At 43.8% G+C, this 27362-nt stretch overlaps 1 protein-coding gene across 11 annotated transcripts in view; it reads right to left on the bottom strand.

The window, feature by feature from the left end:
* SH3KBP1 (SH3 domain containing kinase binding protein 1) overlaps window positions 1-27362 on the bottom strand; it is a 324202-nt gene that overhangs the window by 57893 nt on the left and 238947 nt on the right. For 6 of the 11 annotated variants that reach the window (XM_073902010.1, XM_073902011.1, XM_073902005.1 and 3 more), the window contains 2 exons: window positions 26050-26144; window positions 5347-5454 (listed from right to left, as the gene is read on the bottom strand). In XM_073902010.1, the coding sequence (XP_073758111.1) occupies window positions 5347-5454; window positions 26050-26144 (203 nt within the window). Of the gene's footprint in view, window positions 1-5325; window positions 5455-26049; window positions 26145-27362 lie in introns of all 11 variants that reach the window. The other 5 variants (XM_073902009.1, XM_073902008.1, XM_073902004.1 and 2 more) reach the window with 1 other exon arrangement.

The raw sequence follows: 27362 nt of genomic DNA, 5'->3' as shown, positions 1-27362 counted from the left end.
TAAAGTCCTGTTGTTTATAAACCACCCCGTCTATGGTATTCTGTTACAGCAGCCTGAACTAAGACACACACTATCAGGCCCCATGAAGGAGAAGCTTGGGACACGGGCTCTGCCTTCAAAGAGATGACAGTTCGGACGGAGTGATGACAGAGAAGCACTTCAGGCAAGGGCACAACTGAATGAGGTGCTCAGCTGAGAGAGTACGGGCTGTAAGTACCAGCAGAGAAGGGAGAAGGAGGCCATCCAGGCTACTTCAGGGAAGCTCAGTTAGGGCTCTGCCATTAGGTCATGCTTAGGTGACATTAGTGCCTTGACGGTCCCCATCTCTACAGATAAGGTTGGGGGTGAATTATTTTTTCACAATGCTGCTTATTGGAAGCACCTATTTGTTTCTCTTTGGAAGACTATTTTTGGGGGAAATATTTCATTGGACATCTTTAGAAACTAGAAGTATTGGGTCTCAAAAGGCTGAAGGACATGACTAGGAACAAAGAAAATTTGAGTTGAGTTGGTTTTATAAACTGGGTTGTCAGATGATGGGGGCTAAGGTAAGGGACCTCCTAGGAATGCGGTAAAGAGAATGTAGTCCCAGTTACACCGGCAAGATCCCCCACCAGCGGACTAGCCATTGTGGGAATCAAGCGAGTCTTCCTTTCCTGTAAAAGTTTGGACCCTACTGAACTGCTGAGTGGTCTTAAGGTTGGCACTCGACCATAACTGAGAGTGTGGGAAATGTACTTGACTGCACCACAGCGTGTCTGGAGATCGACAGTGAACAAGAAGGGTCCGCTCAGCTGTGAACCCCAAGAGCCGTGGAGAGGGTTGTTGAGGCTGAAGGTGCGGTGCGCTCGCGAGCAGCCTCCAGGATTGGCGGAGTTCAGCGCACAGCTCCCGGGCGCGCACCCTTCCCTCTGGTGCACCTGCAAGGGCCTGGGTGAGAGCAGCTAGCTCCCGCAGAAAGTGCCCAACAAACGCGGTTTCCTGTAGAAGCTGGAGCGAGCACCCTGGGCAGGCAGACCCGTGTGCTCCAGGCCGGCTGACATTTTAGTTCTCGTTGCAATGAGTAAGCTGGCAGCCTGCTCGCTGGGTCAGGCTCCGTGAGCTGGCAAACGGGAGCCAGCATCGCAGCCACAGGCACCTTGAGAAATCTTTGAGGGAAGGTTTCTGTGCCCCTGAGCGGCAGACCCTCCGCTGCAGAACATTCGCTATGGGAACTTTTGCAACGCCCTGGTTCTTGACATGGTAGACAAACTCAGAAGGTTCCTCCGTGTCGATGGACACTAGAACAGTAACATCGTCTTCGGGTGATTTGAACAGTTTCTCTTCAAGACTCTAGAGCCTGCGACTTTTTCTTAAAACGCAATCCTTCGGGAACATTATCGTTCAGAATATCTATTCTATTTTTTTTTCAATGACACTGGGAAGTTTTCTGCTGTTCTTGAGAGTTCAGGTTCCCCATTTTCCTTCAATAATGACGGCAGAGCATGTGCATTGCTTCATTAGAGCTCTCGGAATATTTAATCTTTCCATTTTGATACTCAGTTTTACTGTCAAGTCTCAAAATAAACAGCCATTGAATCTATGTTCTCTCATAAATAGCTTACATAATTGCTCTAAAATATGCACCAAGAGATCAACGGGTGCTCTCCCCGCCAGGGAACATCTTGAGAGAAAGCCCCAGAGCGTTTGTCACCTAGTGAGAGAGAATCTGTTGAGGACTCTCTGAAAGAAAGCCCTCCAGGAAATTCCAAAAGGCTACCTGAGTCCGCACCGAGCCGCCGCAGAAAAGAGCTAGCCTCGTCAGAATGCTGTGGTGATGCCTACTGATTCAAGAGGTCTGCTGCTGAATAAATGCTGTTTGCTGCTGTCTGTCACAATCATCCCAGACCGTCCTCCTTTCTGGGTGAATGGCTGCAGCCCCAGCCACTGGCAAGACAAGATGACATGTGCTGAAACTGGTGGCAGAATAATGTTTCAGACTCTGTCATTCACACAGTGCATTTGTGTTAATGATTCTAATCATCTTCACACAGCCAGCTCAGCAAACAACAGCCCCGGTTCCTGTCACACTGTCACCAGCTCACCAACACTTTGCGTGCGGCGATAAAGGCTGGCAGAACAGCCGATGCAAAGCTGGGTGGCTGGTTTTGTGGGCCAGAGGGGATGGAAAGGATGTAATACTTTAAATTTTCTGAAAGCTAAATGTCACATTATACAATCACTTCTCAGCTGTAGGTATTACTTTGTCTGACAGGTTTGACTGTTGTTTCCCCCTGCCGTTTTCTTCTTAGGGACAAGGTTAAAAGACCTATCCAAGAGATGGTGGCTGCCTGTCTGAGGTTGGAGAGATGCCCACGGGGCCCCAAGGAGCGTGCATGCCTCAACGAGCAAGCTGAGTCCACTCCTCACTGACAACTTCACTCTCTCAGTGGAAGTCTTCCCTTAATACCTTATGTAACAGAGCAGAGCTTCTAGAAGAGTATGCCATGGAATCTCTCTCACCTGGTATATTTATTGTCCCACTAAAATGTGACTGGGAACTAGAAAGCAAGGTGCCACAATGTAGGCAACCACAGACGTGGCTCATTTGTTAAAAGAATTATCCAGATTTCAGCTTAGCCTTCAAAATCATACTACCTCCTTCAGAACCGGGAAGGTAGCAAATGGCCAGCAGGATAGCATGCTGGCTAAGATTCCTTGGCCACAGGGAGAGGAGTCACCAGGAAGGTCTTGGCATCCCAGTGCTTCAGGACGTGAATACCTTTTACCCGGCTTGCAAAGATCGGCGAGAAGGGTCAAACAGGCAGTCTGGATGGCCCTCTCCCCTCCACTCCCTGGAAGAGGCCCACCCTCAATGTCCTTTCGGAAAGGTCCAGCAAGTCTCTATGGCCCTGAACATCAGACCTGCTGCCCAACTCTACGCCCACTAGGGCAGCAGCTGCATGTACCCTCCCCTCCTCATCAACCAGCACAGTGACTAGCCCAAGAGAAGGGACCCAACACACACACAGTGGGTGAATAAATAAACATAAAACATAACTGCCAGGTAGCAGGTCCTGAAACAAATATGAGAAACAACATGAAGATTATGCCATTCTGTGCCCGCTTGTCTCTATAGGTATAGTTTCTAAAGTACTCGATTTCTTTTTGAAGGCTATCATCAAAGTTCTCAGATGCATTTGGATTCCCAGGGAAGCTCATAAAGACATCAAGATAGGGCGCCTGGGTGGCTCAGATGGTTAAGCGTCTGCCTTCGGCTCAGGTCATGATCCCAGGGTCCTGGGATCGAGTCCCGCATCGGGCTCCCTGCTCCTTGGGAGCCTGCTTCTCCCTCTGCCTCTCATGAATAAATAAGTAAAATCTTAAAAAAAAAAAGACATCAAGATAACTGTGTTGATTTGACCAGCTGAAGCAAGATGAACCAGAGTCTGACTGCTATCATTACTGCCCAGTTTCGGCTGGAGCCTTCCCACACTCGTGCGAACAGTAATTACAAAGGCGGGAAGAGTTAGCGTATGTGGAGCCTTTATGAAGCACCAGCGCCATGCTAAAGAATTCCTATCTTCTCAACGGTTCAACAGGTAGGTACAATTCTTCTTGCAGTTTTATAGATGAAGATACTGAGGCTCAGACACATCCAGTGAGGTGACCTTGAACAGAGGATGTGACAGGGCCATGATTCAAGCCCAGGTCCAGCCGAAGCTACAGCCTGGAGTCATGAGCACTATCAATGGTTGCCACACCTCACTCCTGTGTCCTCTTGTTTCACAACGTTTACAATCCAGTCAGTATTAAACGTTAGCATCTGTTTTTCTCACGGCTGGATTCTGTCAACTGATAAGCCACCACACTTTGATCATCCAATAAAAATGGCTCAAATGATTTTGCTTGCTGGAAATTTTTTCTTTTGTGAGTGAGCTCTTCTCTGAGAATTTATTCCCCTCCTAAAATATGGTCAGGAACTGGAAGGTGGAGCTGTCATCACTTAAACAGATACCTGCTTCTATACCAGCACTTCCCCAACTGTAACATGTATATGGTTCGCTGGAGGATCTTGTTACAATGCAGGTTCTGATGCCCCAGGTCTAGGATGGGGTCTGAGTATTTCTAACAAGCTCCAGGTGACACTGATAAAGTGTGGCCCATGGACCAGCACTAAGAGTTGGGGATATAGAAAACACCAGGAAGCAGAACCTAGATTCTCTGAACCCCAAACTCAGTTCCAAGAGAGAATAACACGGGTGGAACAGAACATTCTTCAGCTAAACGATATAGGAAAGCAAGCTATCCTTTTGGGATATCCTAGGGTGTGGCCCTAGGCTTCAAACCAATCTAAAGATCTATGGGACATGATCTTGGTGTGTACCAACACCATGCAGCTTCTTGAACCATCACATTCGTTCATCTAGGCGGTACATACACCATCAATGCTGTTTAGTATCCTTAGCAACCAATTCGCCAATGTGTAGCTATCCTTCATAAACATCAGCTCCATAGGGATGGTCATAGTTCAAGGTTAGGTTCATGGTCCAGTAGCAATGCCCCAACAGGCATAAATAGGAACCAGTCCAGAAAGGCAGGCAGAAGTCAAGTGAAAGCCTCAGCAAAGAGCCCTGAGATGCAGCGCAGAATGGAAGAGACCAAATTGCTGCCCCCTTATAACATCGAGTGCTTCTAACTTTTCAACTTTCTTGTTCCATCCTCATCAGAGAGACAATACACCTGGAGCAAGGCAAAGATGGACTAGCTCATTGAAACAACAGCATTGGAAAATGGGTCCCCACAAAGAGAAAACAGATCAGAGGTGTATACGAACACACATATGGACAAATGTGTGTATACATGTCCACATATGTACACACACAGTGTAAGAACATCAGTGGCCTCGCTCTGCGTCCTCAGCTTCACAATGTGCTTCTCAGCCACTTCCACAGTATAGGGCACTTCACCACCACCCAGGGACATACCGCACAGGATGCGGGCAGTCCGCTTACCAAACGGAGCACCCGAGAGTTCTTGTCATTTGGATGCTTATATGTTCCAGGCATCACACCAAATGCTTTCCACACATTATCTTATTTATTCATGCAACAACACCAGAATAAGGATCACTGAGACCAGCTGTCAGATGAGCAAACTGAGGCTGGTGGAAGGTAACTAACTTGTTCACACTCATGCCCAGCCTACAGAACAGCCAAGGGCTCAGAAACCAGGTCCACTGAACTAAAATGCCAGTGCTCTTCAATGGTCCCCTAAACTCCCCTCACCCAGTATCCCGAGACCCACCATGGCAGCCACCATTCTGACTGCATGTGGAGTACTGACCTCAAGGCCAGGAAGACTTACATTGCCCTCCTTTTCAAAGTCAGGTGGAAGAAGCTTCACGAAGTTATCAGGGAACACTCCTCGTCTGCCGTTGAGTTCTCCTTCCCACCAGCCCACGTCGATGCAGTCCTAGGAGACGGGAAAGCAGAGAGTGAGAAATGGGGCAAGTACCCTCCGGCGAGGTCCCACACCCTTTATAGAGAGAATGGAGGCCCTTTCCTTGAGGCCACTATCAACACAACAGTGGTTACTGAGACGAAGTGAGCACCAATCTCCAAGTCAGATGGGAGAACAAAAGCGCAAGTGTGCTAGAGCTACTGGTTGGGACTCAGAACCCAGTGCTGCCGTCAGATGCCCCGCATCAATCCAATCTGCTTTTCTTTAAAGATGGGAGGATATGTATTTTCTTCATCTTAATTTTGCTGAAATAAAATTATTTCAACTGCAAACATGCTTTAGGAAATATCACATGCACAAATGTTCTCTTTGATTAGCCTGTCACAAAGCTTATGGAAATTAAAAAGGACTTTGCGACAGTCAGCCAAGCATAAGAAAAATCACACTTCCAGCAAGCTCATAAATGCACTGCTCTTCCTGATCTTTTCTCCGTGGTGATGGGGCACGGCTGTCATCATGAAAAGCCCTTCCCCCACCTTACAGAACTCAACATTCGCTTACTAAATGAAAGAATAAATCTATTCATTTTTCCAGATCAAACCTGCTGCCCTTTTAATACTCCCTATTCTGTTCTTTCACTCGTCAGATGTTTATTGAACGCCTATTTTGTGCCAGGCGCCAGGGAGAGCGTGAGAGTTCGGCCTGTGCCAAGCTTCTGTCCCGAGCCTAACAGCCTCATGGTTCTCCTGGGCCTTCAACCTCATGCCACAGAACCATTTTATTTTACCCCACATCCAATTGGTTGGAAGGCCAATTTGCTCTAGTTTTATAATATACCTCACATTTTGTCTTCTGGCTCCAGATCCACTTCTACTACCCTAATCCAAGACTCACCTGGCCTACCGCAAACCTCCTCACTTGGGCATTTCTTCCTGTCCAGTGTATGAACGATGTACACACACTGCTGTTGGGTACACGTCCTTGAGTAAAAACCCAGTTCTCAGGCTGTGATCAACAATTCCTGCTACAGCCAAAAATGAGCAGAGGCTTTCCCCAAAAAAGCTAGTAACACGTAGGACTTTTAAAGTTACGTCTGAAGCAGGGCATGCTCAACAAAGTGAGGAGATCGTGCTCAGGGCCCATGGAGAGACACTCATGGTCCTCCCCAACACCAGTAGGGGTGGGGAAGGGGCCAGGAGGGCTCAAGCAGCAGATGTGCAGCTGGCCTAGGGCCCTGCTGTAGTCCCCTGGAGGGCCACAGCATATGTGAGATCATACATCTTAGCAAGATCACACATCTTAGCAAGGCGAGGAACATATCTGGCTTTTTGACCATTATGCCCCCAGCCCACCACACCATGCCCAATATAATAAGTATTTGTGGAATCAATGAGGACTTTTTCTAACCCTGAGTTCTGTGATCCCCTGCAATATGGTGCAGAAACAGTGATCTCCTGCCTTGATCTACCTTAACTCATGATGATTTTTACATAAGAGAGGGCCCACCTCAGGTGGGAAGTGAATGAACACCACCTCCCTTCTCCCAGCAGTATCTGTTGCAAAGATAAATGGACTCTTTAGAAGAGGACATGGGTTTTAGAAATGGATCCTTAATCACAGATGGTAAATTCTAGTCCTGACCAACACCAAAAAACAGACACTTGAAGCATCAAGTTCAGATTTACCCAGAACAAACCAAGGTTCAAAAGACAACACGAGAGAATGCTCATCTTTCTTGGAGAATGACAAAAGAGAAGCCCAGGTAAGTGTTCTGGTCCTGCTCATGTCACATCACTCCCTAAACAATCTAACATCAGTCCCCACAGAAGCGATTCATGACTGGGGATGGTGGTGGCAGAGTATGATGGCTTCTGAGGTTCTTCCAACTCTGAGAAGATCTCGTCATCAACAATACCAGAAAATCTTGCGAAGGAGTAGGGGGTGACATTCCTTTACTTTTAATCCTTAGAAATTAAATCTTTCAATCCAGAAGGCTCAGCTTTTGAGGAAATGCCTGGCACCTTTTTTTCTCCCCTTTTTCTGGACAAGCCCTCTTCTCCTCAAACCCAACTTGAAACTCACCTTTAGGAAAATGATAATGATGAATGCTTTATCTTTTCTTGAACACTCAAAACTGTGTTAATTTGCACTTCACAATATTCAATTCAACAAACATCTATGAAATGCAAAGTATATTTAAGTTCCTTCTGTAGGCACCAGACGTTAAACCTGCAAAGAACATGATCTCTAACTCCAGGGAGCTTAGAGACTTATGTGAAAGACCCACACACAATATTATACCAGGTCCTTTTGGATAACGGGTATCAACCAAGAGCTCTGGTACCAAAGAGGAGACAATCATTAACAGCTTTTTCAAACAATCTTAAATCTTTTCATGTGCAAAGGGTTTGCTTATGTGAGGACTGAACTTCCCTGCACATTCATTTCAGAGCACCTGATATAGAATTACATCCAAAAAAGGCACTCAAATATTGTTTAGTTTCAAAAGCTTTCTTCCAAATTTTCTGACTGATGCAAATCCGTGCCTCACCTTAATCTTTTGCAAGCAGTAACCCAAGAATCATTGTAACGAAGCCTTTTCCTTCATATGTGAGAAAAACAATGAAGAAAATTTTAATAAGCAGAAGCATATCCAGAATAGAACCAGAATCTAGAATTCATACATGCCTACAGGGCAAAACAGTGCATATGACATATTTATTATATCTCCCATCAGTGGAGAATGGTTTGGATGGCTCATCTCTACTCAGCTTCTTAAGGAAAATATTAACAGTACTAATCATTGTGTAGTTCAAGGTAAGAGAGGGAAAACATGAAGGTAGAGCACAATCTGTCTTACTGTTCTGATTGGTAGGAGGACAAATACAAGGCTCGTGGATGAGATGAGCACATTCCAAAAAGAAAACAGCCAGTGTGTCTTAGGACACAGAGAAAAGTGACTGCTTCAGGACAGAAACGAGCCCAGGGTCAAGGTACCTGACGTGGGACAGAGACTGACAGAGAACCGGGGCGTTTCTTACCCCCTAGCAAGAGAAGCTAATTTAAGGAAAACAGAACAATTCTGACAGCAAAATGAGAAGCGGAAATGCCTCCTCTTCAACAAACCAGGCAAAAGAACAAGCCTTCTGATGGCAGAGATGAAGAGACAATTATTCGTATGAGGGCTGTGTTTCTGGAACTGTAAAAGAACAGCAAATTCAATTTATTTACTAAGGACTGAAAACATGCAGGATAGCGGAGGAATTCAGGGGTAAACAGAAAATCATAATATCCTTACAGGGTTCTGGAGCCCAGAGCCTAGTATGAGGGGCAGACAGTGAATCACTGTGGTGCAGAAATACCGGCAGGAGTGCTAGACCAGATTTAAAAACAAGTGGGACCAAGAAAAACCAGGTAGCTTGAAGAGAGAGAATGAGGGGTGAACCAAGGCAATGAGAAGGGTCAAAGGCAGGATCACGAAGCATGAAGGAAGGGAAGAGGGAGAGTGGGAAGCTGGGGTCCTGGAAGAGAACATTCAAGAACTGGCACTTAGGGTGAAGGCAGTGTCTGGCTCCCAGGGGGCTCCCAACCAACATCTACTGAACAGTGATGTGAGGTGAGAGGCACCTGCGAGTGGCAGGAGCAGAATGGAGAGACAGTTGGTCAGTGATTTGTGAGGCCAAAATGTCATCAGGGTGGAGTGGATGTCCCCAAGTAGGATGGCAGGAGGCGCGTGAAAGCAGGACAATGAGATAGCAGCCGGCCAGTGAGGAGAGAGGCAGTGCAGCCAAGATACTGGCAGATGTGAGCGTGACCACTTAAATTCTTTTCAAACCTGGGACACTATTAATAATCACACCGGGACCACAGATGTAACCCAAGATGATGATCGCCCTAGTGGATTTTGAGATTCCAATAACGATGAAGACAGGGCAGTATAGGCAGGTGAGGGGGTGGCTTCTGAATGAGGCAGGAGTTTGCCATGCGAAAGAGTGAGAGATCAGCATGTAGACTGAAGTTTCCAGAACAAGGATGATTAGAAATAAGCTCTACTGGCACGAAAGCAGAGGAAAGTAGACCTGGACTTCATCAAGAGCCCAGAATATGGAAAGAACAATATTTCTGACAGAGAACGTTCACTCTTCTATGACCAAGTCCTCAAAATGGTTTCTTTATGCCTCATCACCAGGCAGATATATGAGTAAAATATGGTATTCTTCCTTATAAAAAACAAATGATGTTTTTCCTTTGAAGGAATGAGTAAACAGAACCTTAGCTGTGCTATACCCCTACTTCCACGTCCTGCGCTATGTCGGGTTATTGGAGATATCTCAGAGAGAGGGGCAAGACAGCAAACTGGGGCCAGCTGAGACTTAAGCAGTCCACTAGTTATAAAAACTCTGGGTCTCGCTTTCTTGACACACAGGAAAATCTTGGTGAGGCATAAAGAGCGACACGACCACTGGTGGTTATCATCATTACTGCGATTCTATGGACTGGTCCCAGGGACCCTAGGGACAATGTGGCCAGGAAATCTTCTGAATTAAGCTCACACACATTTGTCACCATCCTCGGGTAAGACTGTCAGTGGCCACAGTTCACACACTTGGAAGAAGGCCAAGGAGAGGGACACCAAGGCCCCAGGGTGCATCTGAGGAGGGAGGCCTTGCCCACACCCCAGTGTCCTGCCTTTGTCCACTTGATCCTGCTGGAGGAGCCCTGAGGAACACGGCTGGAGCATTCCAGCACTTCCCATGGCTACCGCAGCAGGGACCACCAGCTGATGCCGCTCCCTGATGGACAACTTGTTGGCGGGGAGTCACCAGCCAGCTCTGGCGCGTCTGCCTCTAGTCTCGGTGCTACAATTGTTGAGAAAAGACAAACTTGCCACCTGGCTTGTAAATTGGTTAAAAGGATGAGCCACAACCTCCTCCTGGGCACGCTTTTGTCGAGAATGCAAAGCAACCTAAGAGTTTAGGGTTTCTCAAAGCTGGCTGCACATTTAGAATCACCTGAGGAATTTTTAAAATTCCCAATGCCTGGGCTACACCCCACACCAATTCAAGCACAATTTCTAGGGGGTGGGACCAGGAAATCGGCACTGTTTAGAGGTCCCCAGGTCCTTCTGATATGCAGGTTGACAATCAATGATTTGGACCAGTGCTTCTCAAACTTTATTTATTTATTCACTTTTTGCTTCTCAAACTTTAATGCACATACTATCCACTTGGGGATCTTGTGAAAATGCCAATTTGGATTCAATAGGTCTAGGGCAGGTCTGAGATTCAGCATTTCTAACAGGTTTCTGGGCAATGCATATCCTGCTGGTGCATGGACTACATACACTTTGAGTAGCAAGATTCTCAAAAATGGTAAGCTTTTTGAAAACAAGGATCTTATCTTTACACCTTTGCAGCCACCAAATACCTAAAACATTGCCTGACTATCAATTCTGAATAAATGTTGGCTGAATGGATCAAATGATGGATGGCCCAATCTTCCCCCAGACTCTCTCAATTTTCAAACATCAGAAGTGAGGTCAAGTTGAATGAGGAAGAGGCAGGTATAGATTAGCTACACAAGAAAGCTTCATCTAAGGGGGCCTGGTTGGCTCAGTCAGTAGAGCATGTGACTCATGACATCAGGGTCGTGAGTCCGAGGCCCACGTTGGGTGTAGAGATTACTTAAAAAAAAATGTCACATTAAAAAAAGAAAGCTTCATCTATATGATCTGGCTTACCTGTTGGTCTGTACCACATTAATTATTTGTTTATAATTGTGGAAACAACTTAAAAAGTACCTCCAAAATGTAGGCCACATTTTCTCAGACACTGTAAGTGCTCCAAATATTTGAGTTCAGATGGGAATGCATAGCTTACAAATGGACATATCAAACCAAACAATGGAAAGATTAAAATGGGTTCACCTGTTGGTCCAAATGAAAAAGAAAAGCACTCTGGCTCAGCCACTTCTCTTGGTGGTCAGCTGTCCATCCCCACATTCCCCAGAAATTCCCAATTGCCCAGAAGTTATCCAGCATGGCTGAAAAAAAATTTTTCATGGCCTTCTCTGATGACTGAGATATCACTCCAGGAGAAAGTGAGTGCTGAACACTTTAGTGTGGCTGTTAAGTGAGCCTCAGAGTGTCCCGAGGGGGTCTTACACCCTCAGCATCCCACCAGCAATACAGAAAGCAGTGTTTAATATTTACTAATGAACGTCTTCTGCATGGAGCTTCAGGGGGGCTCTTGAGAGAAAGATCCATAGAAGCCGGAGCCCAGGAGCACTCAGCTTTGCCTCTGCTTGTTAACACCTCCCCAAGAGATGCAATTATTCTGCATGGCTGGGATATCTCCTCAGAATTTCCAACATCCCTGTAAGTTAGTTATTAAAGCAGGCTCATCAACATCATGGTTTATGAGGTAAGAGGGAAAAAGAAGACTACTGTCTATCTCATTGTCAGAAGAAATGCCTGGCAGACCATAGTTCATGAGAGAAGCCAAGGGGACAGCCCCAGAGACGAACTCACTCATGGAAATGTCACATTCCAGACTAAAAAACCCAATAGAACAGATCAATGAAACCAGGAGCTGGTTCTTTGAAAAGATAAACAAAATGGATAAATCTTTAGCCAGACTCATCAAGAAAAAGAGAGCACCCAAATAAAATCAGAAATGAAGAGAAATAACAACAGACATCACAGAAATACAAAAGATTATAAGAGAATATTATGAAAAATTATATGCCAACAAATTGGACAATCTAGAGGAAATGGACAAATTCCTAGAGACATATAACCTCCCAAAACTGAATCAGGAAGAAACAGAAAATTTGAACAGACTGATTACCAGCAATGAAATTGAATCAGTAATCAAAAAATTCCCAACAAACAAAAGTCAGGACCAGATGGTTTCAGGGAGAATTCTACCAAGCACTTAAAGCGGAGTTCATACCTATTCTTCTCAAACTATTCCAAAAAATAGAAGAGGAAGGAAAGCTTCCAAATTCATTCTATGAGGCCAGCATTACCCTGACACTAAAACCAGATAAAGACACTACAGAAAAAGCCAATAAATATCCTTGATAAACATACATGTAAAAATCCTCAACAAAATATCAGCAAACCAAATCCAACAGTGCATTAAAAAATCATTCACCATGATCAAGTGGGATTTATTCCTGGATTGCCAGGGTGGTTTGATATTCACAAATCAATGTGATACATAGCATTAATGAGAGAAAGGATAAAAACCATACGATCATCTCAACAGATGCAGAAAAAGCATTTGACAAAGTACAACATCCATTCATGATAAAAACTCTCAACAAAGGAGGTCTAGAGGGAACATACCTCAACATAATAAAGGCCTTATATGAAAAATCCACAGCTAACATCATCCTTATTGGGGAAAAATGGAGAGCCTTTGCCCTAAGGTCAGGAACAAGACAGGGATGTCCACTGTCCCCACTTCTATTCATCATAGTACTGGATATCCTAGCCACAGCAGTCAGACAACAAAGAAGTAGTAAGAGGCAGCCAAATCGGTATTAGAAGTAAAACTTACACTATTTGCAGATGACATGATACTCTGTATGGAAAACCCTAAAGACTCCACCAAAAACTACTCAAACTGATAAATGAATTCAGTAAGGCTGCAGGACACAATATTAATATACAGAAATATGTTGCATTTCTATACACTAACAATGAAGTAAGTACCAGGAAGAAATTAAGAAAGCAATCCCACTCACAGTTACACCAAAAATAATAAAATACTTAGGAATAATCTTAACCAAGGAGGTGAAGGACCTATACCACAAAAACTATAAAACACTGATGAAAGAAATTAAAGGAAAAAAATGTCACATTCCAAATGTCAACATCTTAGGATCATCAAGGCTTAGGGAGTCTTTCACTGTTTTGTGATACTGGGACCTCATGACCTCAAAGAGTTTATCTAACTTGTAAAAAATCCTGACTTTTTATTGGGCAATAACTTAGAGGCTTTGCAACACTAACTTCTGCTTCTGTCATTCTACATATTATATAACCGGTAATGAAAAACTGGATGAGGAACACATGAAGGGCAGTAATCAAACCTTCACTAGGTCATGTCAATATAAATCGAAGCATGTATGGATGCCTGAAAACTATTCAGAAATGCCCCATGTCTTCTATAAGCCACCCACACCACACCTCACATTTTCCTGCTTCTTCATACATAATTGGATGTTCTCAACAACTGTGCAAGCTACACTGTTGAGACTGGATTTTGAGGTCTTCTTTGTAAGAGTGTCGAGTTTTGTTATGGCGAGCAAGTGACTTGCAGATCAGCTTGACCTGTCAAGGCACGGCTTAAAGCTTTGTTAGGGTAGGTTAGGGTGGCACTGTTCCTGTGACTGCCTCTTCTGGGTTCTCAGTTAGATGCCAGGTGTATTCAGCAAAGTTTTTCTACCCTGCTTGGCCAGAACTCTAACATCTCCCATCCTTGGTGACTTCTGGGATATTCCCTCAGCTCACAGCCCACCCACGCCCCTTGGCTTATTTTCTTCCAGACCTGGTGGAGTCTTGCCCTGTTGATGCACAGCTTAGTATTTGGCAAAAGACTCAAGAACCTCCTATATATAGGCTTCTGGAGCCCTTTCTTTGTACAGCTCACTCCTCAGCAATTCACTGCCCTGAAAAGTCCAGTCACCTTGGCAGTCCTGAATTATGATCTCTGTTTCCTCCATCCGATGAGTCTTCTGCTTTCTGTTGGGGCTCCCCTGCCCTCTGCTGCAATTTAGAAAGTGCCCCCGGGGGAAAAAAGCCAGGGTTGATGTGGAATCCTTTTCCCAAGGATTACATCCCTGAGCTCTGTATTACCCAATGCCCAAAAACAGTGGGTTCATGTATTTTGTCCAATTTTAAAGTTGTCTGTGGCAGGAGGGTAAGCCTAACACCTTTGACTCCATCTTGGCTACAACCAGAAGTTATGCTTGCTTAAAAAGACTGTTTCTTTAATTAGAATTTATTTTTTTCTAGATTTAATAGAACTTGAAGCTCTATCTTTAAAAGTCTGAGCTATTTCAAGGTCTAATTCCCAAAAGAAGTCCTAGAGAAAGAATTTCTAAAATGAAAAGACATACGAGAGTTTTTAATTATCCTGGAGTCTCCTCTGCTAGTCATATGCACATTTCTCTAACAGGGAAGGTGGAATATTCCCTACGGGAAAGCAGAGTCAGTATTAAACATCGTTGTATGGAAAATTTAAATACACGCAGTAAGTCAGTGCCACCCAACTTTTTTTCAGATAATGGCACACATATAAAACGATAATATTTTGATGACATATTGCTGGAAGCCAAATGTTGTTGAAGGCCATCAACCCAGAGGGGGGTCCCAGCTACCTAAGGCCCTTTCCATCCACCTGGAGAGCTGAGGGGATCACTACCCTACACTCCCATAACCCATGGGTTATGGATTTGCCAAAGAAGTAACCTTTGAGTCCAGATGTCACTAAGAACTGAGCAAAAAAGCTGAAATCAAATCTTGGTCCCCAGAAAGAGAACAGAATTTCCACAGACGTTATGAGAGGCAGGCAGGCAGGAATGAGGAAGGCTGGAAGGGGTTTTAATAGGAGACAAGCCAGAGCAGAAGCCCAAAGGCCTCGTTACTCACAGCCTGTTTCCCTCTTAGAAAAAGATGCTTCTATCTGGAGCCTCTTCAGAAAACAGCACCCAAAAGATACTTCTGTACTGGTCCAACTCCAGGGTCACCATTCACACTGGGCAACTCCCAGAGTTGTGGGGCATGGCCGTATAGTTTGCGCACAAAACATATACAAGAATAGCTTACTGATTTCATTATTTTATTTGCAGGTTATATAATCTTAAGTTTCAGGAAGTACTTATGCTTTTAGCCTTTTTTCTAGTATCAGAATGAAAGACCTTCTATCCCCATAAATCTACCTCAAAAATCAGTAATCATGTGAAAAGGGGATATTTGCAGAGAGGACCTTTCCTGTGTACTTATGATTAGGCTTTAAGCGTGACATGTGCCATTAACACATAAAGGCACATGAACAAGTCATACATAAAATGCAACTCATTAAGGAAGCACTTTTACATTTTTTTGGTCTATTTAAACATAAACAAGGATGCAAAATTATGCAACAGGTTTTTTTCATAGAAATTTCTCATTTCTACTTGATAAGTCATTTACATTGAGATGACCATTTAATGTTAGTTTTTTTTAAAAGATTTATTTATTTGAGAAAGAGAGAGGGAACATGCACGTGCACAAGTGGGGGGAGGGGCAGAGGGAAAGAATCTTCAAGCAGACTCCCTGCTGAGCACCGACCCCCCCCCCTCCACGGCCCCACCTCGGGGCTCAATCCCAGGATCCACGAGATCATGACCTGAGCCGAAACCAAGAGTCAGACACTTAACCGACTGAGCCACCCAGGTGTCCATTTCACGCTAAATTTTGAAAGCTGTTTCTAATGATACTTCCGGCTCATCCAAACCACATGGCTAATAACACAGTTTACCTCTCAAGGATGTGCATCCTACAGCTGACTTTTCATTTGTGTTTGTTTAGAAAACGATATTGATTCTGCACCCTGACACATGCTTTTCTTCCAGTAAAAGGATAGTAGAAATAATAAAAAATCATTTTGCTTCATTGACAAAAACACTGGCATTTATAAAGCATCTTTCATTATGTTTTAAGAGATTTTCTTAGCTCCTGCACCACCTCTAAGAGGTAACAAAGAAAGTTGTTAAGGATGAAGGTGGGGGAGTATCTTCATTTCACAGATAAGGACCAGGAAGGAATATGAGGTTAAAGGGCATAGCCATGATCATTATGAATGTCAAGATCATCCAAGCCAGCTGTAGCAACTATTGGTAAATTCCTAAATGCCTACCTTCCATTTCCATTCTTCACCAGACAAATCTATATTTCAGTTTTCCTATTAGGAAAACTTATTCCTTGGCATAAAAATTTGTTTGGGGGTCTTTTTCTCTATACTCAGCAAATTTAGCTTATAGGCCATATGCAGTGAGCAAAAAATACAATTCCCAGGTCAAATCTAGGCCCTCCGGCTGCTCAGCTGAGCCCAGGCCTGACTGGTAGAGTGTGGCTACATTTGTTTGCCACCTTGGGGGAAAAGGCTCTGATAAGGGAGATTTGCGGTCTTGTGTTACAAAGGATATTCCCAGGAAGACTGAGAACAAAACCAAGGTCCTTGAAATTCATGCAATTACTTATCAGGCAATTATTTACTAAACAGTGGGGCTCAAATCGCCTTGTAAGAAAAACAAACCATCCAACATCCTCTTAATGCTATCTTTGCAAAGTGAAAGTTTTTATTTTTGCCAAAGTTCAATTTAGCAGTATTTTCTTTCACAGACTGTGCTTTTGGTGTCATGTCTAACAACTCTTTCTCCTATGTTTTCATAAATAACATTTTGTGGTTTTTGTTTTACATGTAGATCTATGTTACATTTTAGTAGATCTATTTTACATGTAGATCTACTCAGTCCATTCTGAGTTAATTTTTGCATCATGTATTAGGTTTAGGTTAGGGTGTTTTCGTTTTGCTTATGGATTTCCAATTGTGCCAACACCATTTCTGAAAAGACTATCCTTTCTTTCTTAAATTCGCCCTGCACCTTTGTTGAAAATTAATTGGCTGTATTTTTTGGGTCTGTTTCTAGACATTCTATCTCAGGGGCCAGCAAACTATATAGCCCATGGACCAAATCTGGCCTGCTACCTATTTCTGTTCATCCCACTGAGAATAGTTTATACATTTTTAAATGGTTTTAAAAAACCAAAAGAAGAATATTTCAAGGAATGTGAAAAATCACACAAAATTCAAATTTAAGTGTCTATAAATAAAGTTTTATTGGAACTCAGCCATGCCCATTCATTTACTTCTATGACTGCTTTTGCATAGTTGCAACAAAGACCATCAAAACTAAAATATTTACTCTCTGGCCCGTTACAGAACAAGTTGGCCCAGCTCTGATCTAGAATGAGGATCCTTATATATATCCATGCAGAACCTCAGGGGCTCTCTGAATGCCATTGTAAAAAAAAAAAAAAATGCTTGTAAGGACAGAAGCTTTAAATAGAACCTCTGAAAGCCCTGAGGAAGGCAGACAAGGAATGCATTTAATAGCCAGCAACCCTTTCCAACTAGGACTAAAATATAAAAGCCTTAAGTAAAACTATTCTTAAAAGGATGAACTGTACTGCATTATCTAGTTAACCAGAAAATGGAGAAAATTTAAGTCTAAAAGGTATTTATTTTTAATGATGTTTTTCTTAAATATCTCTCTGAGTCATAAACTAAGAAAAAAACATTTGTAATGTGAAAGATGACAGGTTAGTGTCATGAATATAAGGTATTTTTATAAAAATCAATTGGAAAATGACACATAAAATTTTCAACTTGAGTAATCATTTTAAAAAATGCAAACACCTATCAGATTAGCAGAGATTAGAAAGAATGATCATATCCAAGGATGACAAGGGCAGGAAAATACATTCTCACACACTCCTGTGGGGAGGCTAAATTGGCACAACCTTTCATAATATCACTCAAATACCTTTAAAAGGAACTGAGGCAGCATACAGTTAGCTATTTATCATCAAGAAATAATAACAACTATTAACATTTTCACAGCACTTACTCTGAGCGAGGCATGCTAAGTGATTTAGCTACTTTAACTCATTGAATCTTTGCAACGCCAAGAGGTAGGTACTGTCATCACCCCCATTTCACAGATGTGGAAACTGAGGCACAGAGAAATTGAGCAATCTTCCCAAGGTTATACAAGTAGTAGAAAGTAGCAGAACTAATTACATGCACAAGAATTCACAAAGTGATGACTGCATACCACCTGGTCTAAAATAAGGAAAACCTAGAAACAAACTAAACATAAAAGAGAATTGGGGTACTTCGTACAATAGGACTCTAAGGAACCATTTTAACTGTGCTGCCAAAGACAGGCATGATATATTTTGAAAAAAGAGGGTTACAAAATAGTGTATGTGCTGTGATCTTGTTTTTATTTTGAGCTGTAATTTGTGTGTGTCTCTGTGTGTAAAACATCTGGAAGAATACAGCTCAAACATGGAGAGGTGATTTTGACTTTTCTTGGTATTTATCTATTTATCTGTTTTCTTCTCATTTTTCCCCAAAAGTAAGTATTATTTATATAATACTACTTTAAAAGTGCATCCCATGCCACTTTCCATCTCAGAAAAGCAGATTTTAATAAAATGCAAATGTGAATGTCAAGACCTTTGAGATACTTTAATAAGACAGAGGCTATATAACTATAATAAATTACTTTTCTCCTAAGAAGAGTCAAAAAACAAATAATAAAGGGGAATTTCAGGGAAAGTGCTGAACTGAATTTCAGGACAGTTCAATATATGAAGTAAAAACTTCCAGTAACTGGGCATTTGTTTTCTCTTCTTCCCATACTAACTTCTCAGAGCAGTAACGAGAATCAACTTTTATATTCCTAAAGCACTTTGAGCCTCAACATCTCATTTAATTCTCACAATGGCCCTTTCCGAGTAATACCAACTGAAAGGTTAGAAGTAGAAAACAGAAAGAGTTTCTCTAATTCCTTAAGACACCTGCAGGTTTTTCTGTGTGTTGCAGGAGAAAAGTGTCCCAAGATGGTGTTGCACGATTACGAATGTCCCGCCGTTAAAACACAGCATTCTGGACAGAGATGACCATTAGGCCGAACAGATGCAGGGTCCCTTTCAACAGTTTTACATCACTTGCGGAGGCATAAAAACCTGGGGCGACTTATCAACTGCAAACTCATCTGTCTATGAAAAATCTGCAATCATGGCCATCAAAATCTGGGGGTGGTACTGTTTTGACTGTCTACTGGTAAACGAACGAGAAATTTTCTACCACCTCAAGTCCTATGTTTACCAACCTCATCTAATTTTAAACTGTGTTTATGATAATAAATAAGCTCAGTGAGGAAGAGTTTTGATCAAACGTCCTCATGGTATCAGGATTCTTCTCTATGGTCCCAGTGTCCTGGTTACTTTAAAGAGGAAGACAAAAGGGAGCCTGGGTGGCTCAGTCATTGGACGTCTGCCTTCGGCTCGGGTCATGGTCCCAGGGTCCTGGGATTGAGCCCCACATAGGGCTCCCTGCTCCACGGGAAGCCTGCTTCTCCCTCTCCCACTCCCCCTGCTTGTGTTCCCTCTCTCACTGTGTCTGTCTCTGTCAAATAAATAAATAAATAAATAAACAAACAAATAAATAAATAAATAAGAGGAAGACAAAACAGCAGCAAACCATATTCCTGGGGATTTCTAATGCTCTGAGGAGGAGAGAGATTGTGACTTCTGTCTCCAGGAAAGACATATGCAGTCTAACAAGGCAGGCCATACTACAAAAAATACATCCTATGACATAAATGACTCATTTGCTGAACACTGGCATTCTTTAAATGTGTGTAAACCCAGATGATCCTAGACCTATGCTTAACTTCTTCATTCACTCATAAAACATGTCCTTCTAATGGGTCTGTCAGTGTGTCATCATTTTCAGGGTGACACCTGCTAATTTACTCCTCACCCTTGAAACCACATTTAATCCTAGCATTTTAGCTCTGCTAAAAGCTTCAGCAGTGCAGAGAGAAAGGGTCAAGGCCAGCAATCTGTTTAGCTGATGGGCTTTCTTATGCCAGCCTGAGAACCTTTCTTGAGATTCCTAAAACCACTTCTCTTTGGAGAAACATCCTTACTTCCTGTGAGGCGGGAAGCAAGGAAGTGTGAAAACATTTCTCTCGTGAATAAATGTTTCAATTAATGAATTAATCAGAGGGAGGCAGGAAGGGAAAATAAACATTAGAACAAACAAAAGAACATATAATCACAGAATGACTTAAGCAGGCGCTCAGGACTCCCACTTTTCTCTCTCTCCCTCCCTCCTTCCCTCCCTCCCTCCCTCCCTCCCTCCCTCCCTCCTCCCTCCTTCCCTCCCTCTCTTCCTCCTTCCCTCCCTCTCTCCCTCCTTCCCTCCCTCTCTCCCTCCCTCCTCCCTTCCTCCCTTCATCTTTCTCCCTTCCTCCCTCCCTCTCTCTCTTTCTCACTTTTTTTCTTTCTTTCTTTCTTTTTACATGCTAAAAGCCAGCAGAAAACTAAGTGGTACTGAGCCAGAAGAAAAGAGGAAGACAGTGGAAGGAAGCGGGAGAAGAGGGCTTCAGGCACAGAAAGAACCAACATGAGCCCTGAGCCGAGTTCATCATTTCCTCTGCACTGATTATCATTTCATTTCTGTGGTGGTGACAGTGGAAGGAGAAAGTCATGGATGATCCTGACCCTAAGAGATCAGAAACATGCATACCAACATGCAAGAAGATGGGGTAATGATTTCACAGACCATATAAAATAATAATAAAAACAAAATTGATAGCGGTAATGGCATGGTAATACCATTTTCCTGATTAAATAACGATCATGTCTTTAAGGTGGAAAGAAAATTTGATAGGCACTTGCCCTAGATATCCAGTGACAGAGGATGACTCAGTGAGTAGACAAGCTGCCTCTGGAAGTACCTGAGCCCCACCTTCTAGGAGCATCTGAAAGCCCCACAAGGCAGCTCAGGCAGCTCAACCCTGCCCTGGTTCTGCCCCTGCCGTGCTTGGAGACCCTGGGAAAGTCGCTTCCATGCTCTAGGCCTCCAGTCCTTCTCCATGATCTGCACAGGACACCCGTGGTCCCACCTAACTTCCAGGGCCACCGGGAGGGAAAGGAATGGTGACGAGGGGCCCAGGGCTCCTGCTGCCAGCCACCCTGGGAGGGTCCTGCCCTGGGAAGCCATGGTCGTGCACATATACTGACCCATTACTAAGTCAGGTGCTCAAGAGTTGTCTAGAAAGGAGGAGGGTAGAGATGAAGTCTGCAGTCCTAACTCCACCCTCACAGCAGGTCAAGCTCCAAATATTTAAAGATCCCTGGTTTGATATATCCGGAGGAAAAGGTGAAACTCTCACTTTGTATTTTTTTTAAGATTTTTTATTTATTCATTTGAGAGAGAGAGAGAGCAAGTGAGAGCACGAGTGGGGGAAGGAGAGAGGAAGAGGGAGAAGCAGGCTCCCAGCTGAGCAGGGAGCCCGATGCGGGGCTCGATCCCAGGACCCCAGGATCATGACCTGAGCCGAAGGCAGACGCTTAACCGACTGGGCCACCCAGGTGCCCCACTTTGTATTTTTTCTTCTATTTCTACCTTTATCTAATCTTCTGGCTTCCCTCTTTCTTTAGGGCCCATCTATCAGTTTCCTTCCCCTTCCTTCAACCTTCACTGCTCCATGATTTTTATCAATAATATTATTTCTTAGTGTTTACCTTCATGTTCTCAGATAGGCTTATACCCATGAAGAAACGGGGGGGGGGTTGCATCTGCTCTGTTAGGGGTCAAAGACACAGCTACTCAGGGAAGCTTTTTAATAAGAAATACATACTTAAAGGTCGCAGTTTACAAAGGGCTCACATGGGCAGCCCTTCCTTCCGGGTTAGGGGGGCTGAGGCCAGGAGACTGTCGGCCAAGGGCAGGAACACTGACCCTCTCGGCAGCTGGGCTCGCTCTCCCCCAGGTGGCAGTGGTCAGAGCACGGAGCGCCTGGTGGTGGCCACCGTTACAGCTGAACCCCAGCCTGGCCTGCACCAGGCTGCTCTCGGCCTTTCTCCAGGGAGCTTCTCTGGTTGGAAACCAGACCCAGAGGCTTCTGAACCCTTTCAACCATTCTCTGAGCACAAATCACGAAGACAGGGATGGGGGCGGCAGGAACACAGATGAAGGAGCTATTTTTGAGGGACTGGAAATAAAAGCTAAACACAGGTGTGTTCTGTGCAAGTGGAAATGTTCCCAAATCCACAAGAATTCTTTATAAATAAACTAAAAAACAAACCATTTGGGTTGCCACATTTCATCCTAGTTTCCAGGGACACACACAAATAGTTCAGGTCTTTGCACATTATTTCAGGAAACGTGGAGGGCTTACAGGCACCCACTAAGGGTGTCTGACTCATTTTCTAGAAAGCTACATGAAATGACAATCTAGGGCTAAAAATGAGGGCAACGCCTGCCCTGTGACTCCTGCCACAGCACAGAAAAACAGGACAAAGGGAAACCACCTTAGCTGACTCTGAAAGAAAAACACCAGTGGAATTGGGGTAAATCGAGAACCTCTCCAGCCAAAGAAGTCGAATTTAGACAACAACGATTCGATTCAGGTTTTTCATCTCAACTCATACATACAATAAAGAAGCATATCAAAAGACACAGTAAACAAATCATAGTGAAGCTCTCCTCTTTACAATATCAACAGCACACATTCATCTAAATGACTTTCTAGGTGATCCTTTAACTCCAAGGAAGATGTAAGAATTTTCTATAACGTCAGCAGGGTATGACAGACTCAGACTCCATTTCCCCCCACTTTTCAGCAAGCAAAAATACTCATGCCATGTTTTTTCTCCAAATTCTTGCTGAAATCTCACCCCTTGTGAATTCTAAGCTATTTTCAGGCAAATCTGCCACCACTATTACCCACCTCATATCATGGTGTTTCTGCCCCAGCAGCGAACTGGGCTCAGTCACAAGAGCCCTTCCTTCCCCATTTCCACGGTCAGAGAAAGAGCACCTTAGCAAATCCTCATGGAAGCCCTGTGAGGTCCGCTTTCTGGTTGGGGAAACTGAGGCTCAGAGGGGTTAAGTTAAATGCCCAACGACACACAGCCATGAATGGTGTTGCCAGGATTCAAACCCTGGTTTCTCTGAGCGGGTAGCCGACATGGCACTTGTCATTTTAAAATGCTTCCAATCAAGTGGAATGCTAGGTCAAGGCTGGCGGATATTTTATGGCAATAAAAGTCAAAACCTGCCGGAGGACAGGATATCAAGAGACCTGATTTCACAGACCATATAAAATAATAATAAAAACAAAATTGATAGTGCACAGGGGACATTTTTAAGTAACAACCTAAAAATGGGCCCAGGTACGTAATGCAGCATGAGTTAAGACTGGCTGTATTATTAGCTATTGAAAAACCAGCTAATTGGGTTGGAAGAGGGCGTTCTGGGCAGTAGGAACACGGCGTGGGTCAAGTGAGGGAGGATGCACGAGCAGGATGGGGACATCCCAGGAGAGCTTGTTGTACAACAGTGATGTGGATCAAGGCCAGAAAGCCAGAGTGAGGCCAGAGCGCCCGGGCAAATGAGTGCCAGGAGAATCTAGCTGGATTTGACAATAAAGGAGAGGAAAGTTGCTAAAGACTTTCACTGGAGCAGAGGGGTCCCACGAGCAAAGCACCATTAGGGGATAATAAAAAGAGGGGGCCGGGCTGCCAGCATCCCTCCACCCCTGGCCTCCCTAGGGTTCTCCTCCGGAGCAGGTGCCGTGGAGGGAGCAGGGGCAGGGGGCAAGGATAATGAGGTCACGTTTTGCAAATGTCATCATACTATCTATAAGCAGCTTCAGTTTCTAAACTGTGCCTAATTGCACTATGCTATGAAAGTGGGGACATCTGGTATAATCCCGGACACTCCTGAGAGCAACCTTCCACATCTGTCCGTTCCTTTCTCCTGGCCGTGTGCATGGAGGATGGAACCAGGAGGGAGTGTCTTTCTGACTAAACTCTTTAGAAAAATTCAATTCTTCTTATCAGACCGGATCTCAAGCTGGTAGGAACAAAAACATCAAGATGAATGTGTTCTCATCACATGTAATCAAATGACAAGGACAGGAATATAATATAGTAAGGTAGAAATAGATGTATTCAGATAAGAGACCATCTGTGGTGGTTTTTTCCCCCCCAAACCTTATTAAATATTATTGATACATCTGGCTTTCAGTTAAAATGAGGCTGCCCCCCTCCGAACGAAAAGAAAACCACAAACAGCAAAGTGCCCCCCTCCCCCACTGCAAAGAATGGGTTATTGCACCCTCTGGTTGCCTTATGATCACGGGGGAAAGCGATCTACCCCTTTCCCTGTAGGACTAAAACCAAGTATCTGGGCTAATTATCGAAGTATTTGTATTATGCTTTATACCTATTTAATAACTTCTCTATTCCGAGTGTTTGGTGAAGGGTATGGTTCAAAATAGGAAACGTGCCGCACAGAAGCCGCCTAAAAGGAGGCACGGCTTAAGGATGAGGGGAAGGGTGGGAAAGAAGGAGCAGAACGCTTCTGCCTCCTTGGCAGAAAGGAACAAGAAGGGCTGCAGTTTACCCTGCTCTGATTTCCTCCTGCCACGGAAAACACTTACAGAAATATGCTAAAATGAATGTGGGGAGAATAGCTTACAGGTAAGACAATGGGCAAGTTCTTGGCCCCTCAGCAGGTCTGCGAGTAGTCTGCTATTCCAGAAAGGCGTTCTTAGCACTGTCTAGCGTACCACTGTCATATGGATAAGGCCAGCACTCTCCCTAAAATAATTTGATCTTTGGTGAGCTGCTTAACCTCTGGGGTCATTAATTCCCTGGCATCTTTGGCCCAGGCTCTTAAAACATACAACTTCTACAATCATTTCTTAATGATAAGTGTCGCGGACTATAAAGGCAAATCGTACCCATCACTTTATGGACACACGTGGGGGTGGAGGAAGGGGGCAGGCAAACACGGTGATCCCCTCCCTCTCAGTAATGGCCGCAGGACAGAGACCCAGGGCCTACCTCCCCCACCCTAACCCCTGTTCTCTCTCCCTCTTCCCTGCACTCTCCGCCCTGCCAGTGCTTTCTATCCCTGCATGAACACAGGCAGCCACGATGATCCCCAAGTCACGCTTGTGCCGAGAGCATCACGCATTCCCTGCCACTCACTTGGACCTCAGAATAAAGCCACTTTTACATCTTAAAGATGGGTCAGCTTTTCACCGTGTAAGACCATCATGAGAATCCTGTATCTCAGACAAAATGCCATATATTCTAGGAATCATTTAAATAATATATCTTTCAACCACCTACTTGGTGAGTACCATTACATGAAAGCATAAACAGTACACGGTTCAGGCCCTGTTAAGCTGTATCACTTCACACAGATTTTAGAGCTCTCTGTATGTTTACAGAGCTCTGCCTATAATGATAATAAAATCATCCAACCTTCGTAGCCCAGACAAGACAAGCAAATTCTCTCAGGCATACTACCTGTCTTTGATCTGAACAGCACACAGTCTTTACGCGTTTGCTGCCTGTGAGGCATGATCTGCCTTTTTAAAGCCCCTCTTTGGATACCTCATGACACAGCTTTGCAGCCGGGGCTGCTGTGCAGGGCGGACTCTCTAGCCAAGCAGAGTGCCTTCTGGGTTAGCCGTTCTGGGATGGAGTTTTCCATCAGGCCATGCCAATCTGCAGCTGGCTCCAAGGCCAAAAGAATCTATTTGGTTTTCAAGTTTGTTCATTCACCTGGATACACTGGGCTTAGCCTGATCAAGAGGAAAGATGCAAGATTCTTCCTTGGAAGTTCAGGAAGTGAAAATCAAGTGTTTCAAGGCCAAAACAAAAGCTTGTATTGTCCAGTAATGCCTCAAAGTGGTTTGCAGTTTTAAAGGCAGGAGGGAACCTTTGCTTACCTTATTGATGAGAGTCACTATATCTCCTTCTTTGATTGTCAATTCATCATCATTCTGTGCCTCATATGGAAATATTACTTTGCAGTAATCCTTGGCTGTAAGAAGAAAAGAAAACACAACCTTTACAATACTTCATCTAATGGGCCGGGTGGCCCAGGAAAAGATGCCCTCTCTCACATTAACTTCAGGGAAAAGCACACTTAACAGATAGGATATAACAACTGCATAAAAGAAAGGGTCACCCTCAGGAAACCACCTAAGATTGCGGCTCATTTGGGGCTCATGCTTATTTATTCTCTTCATTTTTTCCCCCTCACAAATCATGTGATGTCATCAAGTGCCATTGACTGCTTTGTGTCTCTCTGGCAGAAAAGCAAAAAGTTTTCCTTGGTCTCAGATGTATATTTTATGTACTCTTTATTCTATATACCATTTTATATACTCTTTGGGTGCATGCATAAGCAGACATGATCTACAAAGAGCAAAAAGCTTAAATTCTGCCCTCTTTGCTTTCTTCCACACATCATTAAATCAGAAACAGGGTATCTGTGTATGTTAAAAGCTGGCATGGTACTCAAAACAATAAAAAAGACTCCATTATGGTACATCTCCCGAGACATATATTTGTATGTGAACATGTGTCAACCACAAACAACCAACAAATACCCACTAAATGTTCTTTGTACACATGTGTACACTGGGGAGACAAACTTGTTCAAGTATGTCCCATGGCCTTTCTGTGGGAACCTGCCTATTTAGGTGGGGATGTTCATCAGCAAGGATGTCCATCAAAGAGAGAAAAACACTAAAGCCACTGAAAACCGGTTCAAATGTGCCATCAATTATATGCCTTTGAAAGTCTATCTGATGTGAGGGGCGCCTGGCTGGCTCAGTCAGAAGAGCGTGCGGCTCTTGATCTCAGGGTCATGAGTTCGAGCCCCCACGTTGGGTGTAGAGATTGCATAAATAAATAAATAAACTTAAAAAAAGAAAGTCTATCTGATGTTAAATCTTCTCTATTTACACAAAAGCACCAGTTTAGAAGAGAGCAAAAACATTTGTCAGGTAGCCGGGAAAGTAAAACTTGGAAAAGTGGGGTTCGATGACTTAGGACAGAAGGTAGAAAGAAAAATTCCAGAGAATTAGTATCTACTGGGACAGGCATTTATTATTCTGCAGCTAAGTCAACAATCCTGACAGCTTTGAATGGCCTTAGATATTTCCCAAGGATCAGGCCAGTTCCTGCAGGCAGATCATAACCTAGAGCTAGATACACAAGTGTCAATTACATTGTCCCTAGTACAATTTATATG

Source organism: Callorhinus ursinus, unplaced genomic scaffold, assembly GCF_003265705.2.
Source record: "Callorhinus ursinus isolate GAN/ISIS: 27379988/994484 unplaced genomic scaffold, GSC_fseal_2.0 scaffold16, whole genome shotgun sequence".
NCBI lineage: Eukaryota > Metazoa > Chordata > Mammalia > Carnivora > Otariidae > Callorhinus > Callorhinus ursinus.
Note: the sequence above shows the minus strand (reverse complement) of the source record. Positions and strands in the feature narration are given on the sequence as shown.